The sequence below is a fragment of the Populus nigra genome, chromosome 10 (genome assembly GCF_951802175.1).
Source record: "Populus nigra chromosome 10, ddPopNigr1.1, whole genome shotgun sequence".
Taxonomy (NCBI): domain Eukaryota; kingdom Viridiplantae; phylum Streptophyta; class Magnoliopsida; order Malpighiales; family Salicaceae; genus Populus; species Populus nigra.
Window position 1 is genome coordinate 15672147 of NC_084861.1, and position 12043 is coordinate 15684189.

Consider the following 12043-nt stretch of genomic DNA (forward strand, 5'->3'; position numbering starts at 1 on the left):
TATAAAATCTTTATTTTCGGGGTAATTAGGTTATCTTGTTTTGTTTAACAAAATAAAAAGGTATAATTATACTGCTGAACAATTCTTAAATGATTAACACGTCAAGTCAAGTGAAGATATATATATATATATATATATATATATATATATATATATATATATATATTATTGGCTCTTAATTAAAGATCTTACTATTATTTACAAGATGAAAAGTATCCTTAATAACATGTTTGAATTGAATTAAAAAGTTTTAATAAAATTTCATGTTTTAAATTATCTTGAATGTTGATAATTAAATTTTAAATAAAATTTTATATCTAAAAATATTATAAAAATAAATCAGAAATTAACCCCTCTAATTTATAATTTTAAAAAGAATAAAATTAATATTAAAATTAATTTTTTAAAATACTAGTTTAGTCTTCTTTTACAAACCTTTAAATAAATAAAATAAAAATAATATATAAAACAAAATAAATTAAATTTTATTGAAATCAACTTATTTATAATTAAATTTAAATTAAATACTATAAATAAATTCAATCAAGAGTTAACAACTTGTAAAATCCTCGCAATAAACATGCCACATAAATAATGCTATTCCAAAACTCGCCCACTTCGAACGTGTTTGGTATTGTGGTTGCGGGTGCTTTTTAAATAACTTTTCGTGCCAAAATGCATGCCAACAATGTTTTTTTATTTTTTAAAAATTATTTTTGACATCAGAACATCAAAACGATCCAAAACGTACAAACCATATTAAATTTTAACCAAAAAAAAAAAATTCAAATTTTTTGGGAACGCGGCCGCAGCCGCGTTCCCAAACGGTACCTTCATCTTCACACGCATTCCCTCACTCTCTTTTTGCTTGTCTAGAGAGAAGAGAGTTACCGTTTCAGTTCGCTGTTGATGGCGGGAAGGATCCAAACCATGATTCTCGCTCCTCGACCCACCCAAACACCGTCGTTCCGCCACCGGCAGCTAAATTTCCCGGCAACTCGCACCACCGCGTACTCTACTCGTTCCGTTTTATTCAATCGTAGCCGCTCGATCTCATCTCCACTCAGAATCAGAGCTAATCAACTGCCCGATCAGGTTTTGCTTTCTTCATTCCACTCTCCTAACCTAATTGAAGAAATTTTGAATTCAATATTATTTTTTAAAAATGAATGAATTATTTTATTTTAGATAGATGACAATGGGAGTGGAGGTGCAAAAACTCTAGGAAAATCACTACTGAATTTTGCAGATAATAATTTTCTTCCACTAGGTAATTATATGTTTAATTTGCTATTTCCTTTTATCTTTTTTATGATTTATATATTTATATAATTCAATATATTTTGTACGGTTTTATTTTTGCAGCACTTATTGGTGGAGTCGTGTCAGGGCTTGCAAATCCTACTCTTGGTTGCTTAGCCGATAAATATTATCTGTCGAAATTCAGCACGTTTGCGATATTTATAACATCTGGTAATTAAATCAAAATGTTCTGCTTGTGCTTCGTTTGTTATATACTGTTGTGCCAATATAGGTTTATTTATGCATTGGGTGACAATACAGGTTTGACGTTGAGAAATGGGGAGATCGGTGATGCTATAGAAGCGTGGCCTGTTGGAGTTTTTGGGATTGTATGACCTTGATTTTATTTGTGCCATTATGCATTTTGTAGGTCCAGTATACAGTAATTTGTTTTCTTTATTAGCATGGTTTGTGCGACATCACAAACTGTGACTGTTACCTTCATTTGTGTTACATCGATCCTTGCTAGCACACTCTAATCACCTGATAATCTTTGAATGCAGTGCTCCATTTTGTTATTTACACCATTCTTGTCGAAGATAATTTTGCAAATTCAACTCCAACCTCAGGAGTTTGTAACAGGTATGTGTGTGGTTTTTTTCTCATTGTGGATCTTTAATGTATGGATTTTTTTTTTGCTATTTTTAGGTTAGTTATTGATTGTTGAATATTGATAATTGTTTCGTACAGGTTTGGCTATATTTTGCTGTATGCCAACTACATTATCAAGTGGGGTGGCTCTAACCCAGGTACATTGATTGCTTTGTTTTTTTCTCCACAATCTTCTGCTTATAAATGGAGTTTTTATGATGCATAGCAGTCTTTGATATGCAGCTTGCCGGGGGGAATTCTGCACTTGCTCTTGCGATGACAGTGGTGTCGAATCTGCTAGGAATTTTGATTGTAAGTTCCCACAAAGAAGATCCACATTTGTTGGTATTCTAATGCGAATTTAGCTAGGCAGCTAGATATCAATTGGAACTGTTCAAGATGTACCAAACTAACAGTTGTGTCCTTTTCTCTTCAGTGAACCTGTCATATCAGATGCTTTTCACTCACTTTTTCTAGCCAGCACTGAAAATGATTTTTACTACTTCTCAGGTTCCATTTTCTATCTCCCGATTCATTGCTGCTGGAATTGGTGTATCTGTGCCAACCAAGGAATTGTTTAGAAGTCTGGTTATCACACTTTTAATCCCTCTTATTTTGGGGAAGGTAAATTTCTTGATTGTGTTTGTGGATCCCTCAAACTATAACTTATGTGACATTTAAGATATAGTGAAATATGCGAAAGTGAAATGTGAATCCTGTGCTGTTCATTCTACAGATTTTTCGAGAATCCTTCAAAGGTGAGTGTCTCACAGTCTAGAATTCTTTTTAGAAGTTTGCTGGCATGTTTTTCATCATATTTAACATATATCTAACATGCATAAAAATTTAGGCTGGAGAATATTGGCCTGGCGTTGAAAATGCAATTGATAAGAATCTATGTTTGCATCATCGATTTGGAGCTGGTGACTTTTAAAGTAACTTTGTAGTTCCTTTGGAGACTACATAATTTAATCCCTGATTAAATGTGCATTCAGGTATGGCAGACTATGTTGATCGAAATCGTAAGCTCTTCTCGAAGATGAATGCAATTTTCCTTAGTTTAGTAAGTTCTTTTATTTCATCTGTGTGGATATTTCCTGGGTAAAATTTAGGGAGTATATTTTTCATGTATACAAAAAACGCTGCCAAGTTTACCGGATAGCATAGGACTAAACTAAACTGAGCTGAATGACTGTTAAGCTGAAGATTTAAAAATTCAGAGTCGTTGAAGAGAAGAGATCCAGGACTGTTGGCCTCATCCTGGACTCTGTTTCAGAGTTGTGACTTTTCCATAGATAGGTTCTACATGGTACATTATTATTGGCGATGACCACTTACCAATGCAGCATGTAGATCCCTTGTTCCTTTTGAGCAAATGTCTTGTCAATTGATTGATTTTTCTACAACATTTTGGAGTAGGGATGTCCAGACAGATTTCTGATGGCTCCATCACACCTATTTGTTTCTGGAATTTTCTTGTACCTTGACTAATATGAGCACTTAAAACCTGTGAATAGCATGTCTAAGTAGGAGATCAAACATCCACCAAAACCTACCGATCCATTTGCTACGGATCTTTTTGATCAAAGATAAAGGTAACTGGGCATCCTTCCTAGTGGGGTCTGGGAATTCATGAGGTGTGTAGCTTTGATGCTTGAATTGGGTGGAAAATGTGGGGAAATTGTGATCTCAATTGAAAGAGGAGAACTCTATGTGGAACGTTGTTTAAGTTTTTGCAGTGGTAAAAAGCTAGCAGTTTCCAAGTTGGAATATTGGTCTGCATGTTGGAATTTAGGAGAATTCACATTATTTTTCCCAATGACTATTTATGCTATGCAAATTCTTAATGGAATGTAATGCATTAGTTTTAAGAAAAAGTAGTGGAGATAGTTCTCTTTGTTTCTTTTCTTTTAGAGAAAAAAATTCAGCATCTATTCCCAAGGTTTCTCTGTGAAATTTGTTACATTTGAAATGCAAATATCAAGCTTCAATGTTACACAAATGTAAATCAGTCTTCATGAAGCTTCTTATTGAAGCAGATTGTGACACTCTTTGCAGATTTCCTTAAGAAGTTGCATCGGTCCTATTGGATGTTAAAACTATTTTGTTTATTCAGGCTCCATTTATACAAGTGAGCAGGTCAAGGTCTATGCTGCTAATGGTCAAGCCTTCTGTTTTTCTTGTTGCTGTTGGGATGGGAGTGTACGTTTTCAGCCTCACTTTTCTTTTCCTTTTGTGCAATGTTTAGTTGTCACGCCACTCTTATTAATACTGAATGATAAGTTTACTTTGCAAGTTGAGCCAACTCTCATACTTGTCTTTAGGGCCACTTTACACGGACTTTGGGCAGCGACCTCTTTATTATTTTCTGTACTTGCACTCTTGAGAAGAGCAAGGGACCCCCCGAGTCTTTTGAATCTCCCTATTGTTGTTTAGGTTTTAATTACTTGAACATCAGAATACAAATTTATAAGTGCCATTTTTCAACTGTAAATGTGATCATTTCTACGTGTAGGCTGAAGGACTAGTACATGGGATGTGCACCTTCCATTCACAATTTGTAGTTGTTGATAATTTTAGGGCTTCAATGTAGAACATCATCTGAAAAAAAAGACCATTTCCTTGTTTTGCAGACTTTTGCATCTCATCCTCTTATCTTTTAATGTTCTCGCGATACAAGGCTTCTCAACAGTCTCTGGTACCAACCAGTTAGCCTCTGCCAAGAAAAAAAATGCAACTGCTTACGTGCTTGTTGCAAGCCAGGTGACATTATTATGCTTTTCAGCATTTTCAGTTGGATTTTCACTGAGAATATACTCTCTTTTAAAAATATTTGGAACTTTTTTCTTTACTCCAAATATTCATGGATTTTGTTCTTTAAGCAGTTTATTTTGCATTAACATGATGCCTATGAGGTGGGTGGGTGTGCGTGTCTCTTGTAGAAATCATTTTTGACTGCCATTGTAATCTGTTACGCTACTGAACACTGAGGCTTGGTATGTTTTGATGCTTGTATAGAAAACTCTTCCTGTTATGGTAGCAGTGGTGGAACAGCTGGGTGGTGCATTTGGTGAATCTGGTTTGCTGGTTCTTCCTTGTGTTGCTGCACATTTAAATCAGGTTTTTCTTGTTCGAGCCTAATTTCGCTTTCTTTCTATACCCTTGATATCCTAACACACGAAATTTTATGTAGATCATCATGGACTCTTTTCTTGTTAATTTCTGGCTTCGGAAGGATCTCGCATCAAAAAGTGCCAAGGTAGCATGAGTCATGGCAGTGATGATCACGAATGCTTGATGTGGAACAATATTGGTCTGAGAACACTGCTTCATCATCTCTTGGCTATTTTTGGCTGCTAACGTTTTATGGGATAATTAGAGCGAATTGGGGGGCCGATGTGTTGTCATTTTATGAAGGATGTTTGGTTGGTTAGCTACCTGATCATAAATGAATGAAAATGAAACCATCCTAGTTATATGAATTGGTGTTTGGTTTGTTAAAATAGCTTGTCTACCTTTGGAAAGGGATTGTGCTAAAGGAATTATTGGCGGCCAATAGGATACTCTTAGGATCCAGAATTCCAGATACCATCATTTTCGCTTGCTGGGTGATCTCCACGAAAAATCATGTCTGGTAATGAGCACTAGATTCCCTATCAAACAATGCTTGGCTACCATTCAATAGCGTGGTGCTCTTGGCTACTTTAAGTAGGTTTTGAAGAAAGAAAAGCGCACTTATATTTGCAATCGATGATGAAAATGTTTGGTGCTTGGTAATAAGTAAAACTGTTCGGAACTTTGTAAGAAACTTGATAATTCAGTAATTTTATTGAATTAAAAGAAATTAACTACAAACATCTAGTTGAGAAAAAGTAGTTTCTTAGCATTTTTGAGTCTCTCATGACTTGAAAAGTTTAGGATTCTATTTAAATAAAAGAGAAATTCAAATTTAAGAGGTTCTACTATGATAATTCTAAATTTAAATAAGAGTAAATCAATGTCAGGTTACAATTCCACCCCATTAAAAAAAATTCTTGCTCTCAAGGTTAGGGCAGGTTTTTTTAGTTGACATGTTTTGAAGAACTTGCATTGCGTTTTTTCAAAGTTTATTGTTGAGTTTGTTGGTGTAATTGATACTTCTTCTTCTTTCATGTATGTAATTTGCTCATTCTCGCACTTTTGTCTATTGTTTTAGGCCATGTTTGTTTTTTGAAATTCATTTCCCGGAAAATCACTTTCCAAACTTTCCTGTGTTTGTTTGCCATTAGAAAAGTTGATCAACGGAAAACACTTTCTGGTCAACAAAAAACACTTTCCAGTCAAAGAAAAATTTGATTTGATTTCTAGGAAAGTGTTTTTCCTTTTGGCTGTGTTTGTTTTTCTGAAAGTGGTTTCCGGGAAACCACTTTCCAAACTTTCATGTGTTTGTTTGCTATTGGAAAGTTGGTCAACGGAAAACACTTTCTAGTCAAAGAAAAATTTGGCTTGGTTTTCAGGAAAGTGTTTTCCTGAAAAATTTGGGCGGAAAACACTTTCCGGAAATTGTGAAAAATTTAGAAATATCATTATTTGCTGATTATATCAAATTTGATTCTCAAACTTTTGATTGCTATATATAATTTGTTTTGAATATTTATTTTTTAATTTCATCTCTTAAAATTTAATTTTTATATTAATTTTGGTCCTTATTTTTATAATTGCTATTTGCTTTTTTCTTATCATTTTTTTATTGAAATTTTTTATCTATCAAATTTGGTCCTCATTCTTTTGATTTTTACTTATTTTATTTGAAATAATTTATGAAATGTTAATTATTATTATTTTAATTTCTTCACCTTTCATTTTTTTAATTTTTTAAATTTGATCTCTATTATTTTGATTATTATTTATTTTATTTGAAATAATTTATAAAATTATATTTTTTTTCAATTTCATTCTCATTCAACTTTTTAATTTGTAAGATTTGTTCCTCATTATTTTAATAAACTTGAAAAAAATAAAACATTAATAAGTTATTTTCCAGCTCATTTTCCATAACATAACCAAACACTAGAAAGTGTTTTCCAACTTATTTTTCATTACACTACCAAATATTGAAAAATACTTTCTCAAAATTCACTTTCCAAAAAAAAACTACTTTTCTACAAAAATACTTTCTTAAAATTTACTTTTTTAAAAATTTACTTTAAAAAAAAAAACTACTTTCCTACCACCAAACAACCTAATACTAATTACAACAACCTAGCTATACAGGACTTGGTAATCTACGCTTCCAAAATTGTGATACGAGGTCAAGATCTTGCCAGCATATATAGGTGTATTATTTGATTTGGTTGTTGGAGCAGGTCTAGAAGATGGAGGAATGGCCAGCTAAACACGCCTTGGTTGAGGAAAGGCCACGCCTTCTATCACTAGGTAAACAACAAATTAAATGATGAGGAAAGGAAAGAGGACAATCATTTTTTTCTTTTTCCCTGTCAGCCCTGAGTGTGAGAGATGGCCTGCCATATAACTGTTCAATTTAAGTCCCTGACACTCACCAGTCAGGATAAATGTGGCATGTGCCACTCATCTAGGTGGTGGCCTAGTGGTAAGAGCTTGGGACTAAGAGGTTTGCTCCCTCTTAGGTCTCAGGTTCAAACCCTATGGCTGCTCATATGATGGCCACTGGAGGCTTACATGGTCGTTAACTTCAGGGCCCGTGGGATTAGTCGAGGTGCGCGCAAGCTGGCCCGGACACCCACGATAATAAAAAAAAAAAAAAAAAAAAAAAATGTGGCATGTGCCGGTCTAACATGGCCACAAGGGTCCAAGAGGCAAGAGTAAAGACAAAAGTAAGGGGTCCAGGGCAAAACCATTTGAATTTATATATATATTTTACATAGTTTTGTCCTGCACTGTTTTTGCCATTCATGTGTTGACGGATTGGCTGACCTAATAGTCGTTACGAGGTTCACGTTTTTCAGGCTTACAATTTCACAACCATTAGTTTGTTTGTTTTTTTTGTAGAAATTATCTTTATCTAGAGTTAGTTTATTTTAGTGTTCTGAAAATATATTTTTAAAATTATTTTTTAATGTTATTCAATTATTTTAATATGTTAATGTTAAAAGTAGATTTTACAAAATAAAAAAAATAATATCTCAAAAGCAAAAAATATATTAAGAACAAACACTATCATATTTATTTTATTTATTTACTTTACATGCCATCTTAATAAGACAAGGACTGTCCTTTTTTGTTTCATTTAAAAAATAAATTAATAAGTTTTAACCAAGTAGACAAGTTATAGTTTTAACCTATTTTTCACGAAACCTAACCTCAAATACATCTCGAATTTATCCTTCTGTGATGCCAGATTTAATATCTATGCAAGAAACTTACATCTAACCAAAAAAAAAATAAATTATCATAATCCTTTTACAGATTCCAACCCTAAATAATAACACGGAAGTAGGTCCATTAATCCTCGAAGCAAGCGTTGAAGAATGTTAAGTATACATGAATCTATGTTTCATGTTGCGAGAACCAACTATAAATTAAGTTCAACATTACTAAGTGTTTTTTTTATTCAATCTTAACATGTGTTTGGAATTTATATTATCCAAAACTCCAAGAATCTTACTGTGTCTTAAGACACGTGATACTATTCATGACTTTATTATTTCTTTATTTTTTTATCTTTTGCTTTTATTTTGAGGGGTAAAATAGTTTTTTTTTTTTACTATGATGGATTGTACAGGGTTATTTTAGCTTTAAAGGTATTTTTTATTATCTAATTTTAAAGGTATTTTTTATTTTATACAATTAAAAAAAATAGCGTTTACTGCTAGCTGCAGTGATTATAATCGTGAGTAGCCGAATCATTTGATTTTCTTTTTTTTCTTTCTTTTCCTTTGATTACAAGAATATATTATTAAAAAAATATTTTAATTTAATAATTTAAATTATTAAATAAAATTTTAAAATATAACTTATATTATTCTAATATAATATATGTTATTTATATCGGTACGATGTATTCAAAAGAAATAAAATTTTCAAAATGCTACCCAAAATTTGATCTCAAAATCTTGTGGACACCCAAGCCTTCCATTAAAGTTATTTATTAGTAAATGTGAAAAAAAGGGTGTTTTCTTTGATTTTTCCCCTCACCTTCAAAACCTCAAGTGTTCAGCAGAGGAGCCATTTCTGACTATTCTTTTGCTGTTGATTAAACTGCTAGATATCCGCTAAAGACTAGGAGTCAGCAATAAACTATCAGCTGATTCGGTGAAACTTTTAACTTCAGTTTCTCGCGGCTTCTCCTTCTCTCCCTCTCTCCCACAGGGCTGTTTCTCTTGCTCCTGTTATTCGTAAGTAATAACCACTTACAGTGTTGGTATGTCCACCCTGAAGTTTACATGTCTTTAGTAATGTTTTTGTTCAGCATAGATTTTTTTTTCTGTTTCTTTAAGTATTTTGATGATCTTTTCTCAATGACATTCTATCTTCAATCTCTGTTGGAAGCAGATAATATAGAATTCATTTTGTTACAAGCTGACTATTACCCATTTCTTTTCTTTTGAAACGTTTTTATGTGAAACTAATGGTATGTATATGAGAATTGCAATTTATTATATTTCCCAGAAGTTTAAGAAGAAGATAGTTTTCTTTTTTCTTTCCTTATTAGACTTGGTTTTCTTTGTTGAAGTTGATAAAATATGCAGGGAAACGAAGTTTTGTGCATTTAATCTTTGTAAATTGAAAAATTTTATCTATAAATTATGGTATTTGATTGCCATTTTTTAACAATCAAATTACTTTGGGTTGTTATCAGCGTGACAAAAAATACTACAATTTTAAGTAGAGTTTGTGAATAATCTTTTCTAAATTTTCTTAGGGATGCTGAAGGAAATTACAGCGGCATTGTTTTTTGGGTTGGCGATATGGGCATATCAGGCAACCAACCCTCCACCTCCGAAGATTTGTGGAACCCCAGGTGGCCCTCCTATTACAGCTCCAAGAGTAAAACTGAGGGATGGGAGGCATTTGGCCTACAAGGAGCAAGGAGTCTCTAGAGAAACAGCCAAATATAAGATCGTATATGTCCATGGCTTTGCCTCTACGAGACATGATACAATGAGCGTGGCAAACCTCTCTCCGGTACTTCCATTTCTAAATCTTTGTGTTTAACTCTTAAGGTTTCAATGGTCAAGAGATTTTATTTGTTTTGTTTATCAGGAAGTTGTTCAGGAGCTGGGATTGTACTTAGTGTCCTTTGACCGGCCCGGTTATGGAGAAAGTGATCCAGATCCAAAGAGGTCTCCGGAGAGTATAGCTTTAGATATAGAAGAGCTTGCTGATCATTTAGGACTAGGATCCAAGTTTCATGTGATGGGGTTCTCCATGGGAGGTCAAGTGGTTTGGGGCTGCCTCAAGTACATCCCTCACAGGTGAGACTGTTTTCTTGCCATTATGACAATTGTGCTTATCTTGAGGATGTCTGCCTGCTGTTTAAAATCTGGGATATGGCATGAACATATGTAATAATTCAAGAATGCCTCAGCAGTAAAAGAAAATAAAGCATGCTATAAAAAGTAACGAACAAAGTTCATTTATTTGAGCATCAAGAATCTGCTGGAGAATTTGTCTGATATAAACAACAGGTTGGCTTTCTCTGCATCGGCTTATATTTTTTTTTTTGTAGTTATTATTTGTTGTAAGCTTGGTGCCCATGGTGCTGCAGGCTAGCAGGAGCAACCCTAATTGCTCCTGTTGTCAACTACTGGTGGCCTGGTTTTCCTGCCAACTTATCAACAGAAGCCTACTACCAACAGCTACCTCAAGACCAATGGACATTACGTGTTGCTCATCATGCTCCATGGCTCACCTACTGGTGGAACACTCAGAAATGGTTTCCTGCATCGGCTGTTGCAGCCCAAAAACCTGAAGTTTTCTCCCGCCAGGATTTGGAACTGCTTTTCATGGCTACAGGCGGAGGAAAGGACAACAAGGTACTTCATTTTCTTGATCTAACTTTCCTCATCACATATAAATGAACCATAAGTCAAGGGTATCTGGATATATTTTTTGTCTCTGAAACTGGAGGCAAGAAGAAGATATTTCCAGTGAGAAGGCTATCATCTCATACCATAATTTTTGCAGTATACATAGAATCAGTCTGAGAGGCTTTGATCTTTTAACTAGGAAGGATAGTTACCCGGCAAAAGATTTAGTTTTATGGGGGATGCCTTATGGTTTTTGGAATTGGCTTGTGAAAAATAAGATACAGCAGAACTTCCAATTTTTCCCTTGATATATTAGAAGCAGAAAAGTATTTTGAAACTGGTAGTTCTGGAGACCTTGTTAGAAATTGATTTTGATCGATAAATTAGTTGATTCTTAATTAGAAGTGTTATTCCTGACTGCCTCAGAATATCTCCTCTCTCATTTTATGCAGCTACAAGTAATGCATCCACAAACAATTCAGCAAGGAGAATTTGAAACCTTACATCGAGACATGATGGTTGGATTTGGGAAGTGGAAATTCGATCCCATGGATCTTGAAAATCCGTTTCCTGAAAATGAAGGCGCTGTTCAGCTATGGCAGGGTGATGAAGATAAAATGGTGCCTCCAAGCTTGCAACGATATATTGTCCAAAGACTTCCATGGATAAACTTCCATGAGGTATCTGGTTCTGGACACCTGTTCCCCTTCATCCCAGAGATATGCGAAGCGATTATAAAGTCTTCAGTGCTGGGGAAAAACTAGCCTTTGTTCGAGCTTAATTGGACAAACAGCAATTTTCCCTCTTAAATCTTGGGTTCATGCAGTATATCCCTCATTCTATTCCTAATATCAAACTTCTTGCAACAAGATTAAATTATGACTTTAAGTCTATTCAGAGCCTCAAAGTTTGCTACAAGCTAGCAGTGTTAAACTGTTAACATTGTCTGGTTGACATGTACATCAAAGAGTCCATTGATGAAGTGTGGTCTAAGCTGCAAATGACAGGCATGTCTGGTTCCAAATGTTTGAGTCCACATCATTGGGCAGCGTTTAGTTACTATTTGTCGGACAGAAAAGACGAGAACAATTAGAACAGAGAGGACATGTTCCCATGTTCTTGTTTTGAAATAATAAAAATTCACTCATATTCTGGAGCCA

General features: G+C 34.1%; 2 protein-coding genes across 3 annotated transcripts; both read left to right on the forward strand.

The window, feature by feature from the left end:
* The first annotated feature begins 837 nt into the window (after positions 1-837).
* LOC133704160 (probable sodium/metabolite cotransporter BASS4, chloroplastic) lies at positions 838-5375 on the forward strand. The gene is made up of 14 exons (XM_062128924.1): positions 838-1095; positions 1189-1270; positions 1366-1473; positions 1564-1631; positions 1806-1884; positions 1993-2051; positions 2137-2205; positions 2404-2517; positions 2630-2651; positions 2889-2956; positions 4010-4095; positions 4527-4656; positions 4912-5013; positions 5087-5375. The coding sequence occupies exons 1-14, from the start codon at positions 910-912 to the stop codon at positions 5159-5161; spliced, it is 1248 nt and encodes a 415-aa protein (XP_061984908.1). The 5' UTR covers positions 838-909; the 3' UTR covers positions 5162-5375.
* A 3610-nt stretch (positions 5376-8985) lies between these two features.
* LOC133705757 (uncharacterized) lies at positions 8986-12043 on the forward strand. Of its 2 annotated transcripts, none has more exons than XM_062131146.1 (5): positions 8986-9274; positions 9776-10038; positions 10117-10328; positions 10622-10889; positions 11336-12043. In XM_062131146.1, exons 2-5 carry the CDS (start codon positions 9778-9780, stop codon positions 11645-11647), a joined length of 1053 nt encoding a protein of 350 aa, XP_061987130.1. In that variant the 5' UTR covers positions 8986-9274; positions 9776-9777; the 3' UTR covers positions 11648-12043. The 2 variants fall into 2 exon arrangements, with proteins under 2 accessions (XP_061987130.1, XP_061987129.1); XM_062131145.1 differs by having other exon boundaries at positions 8987-9248.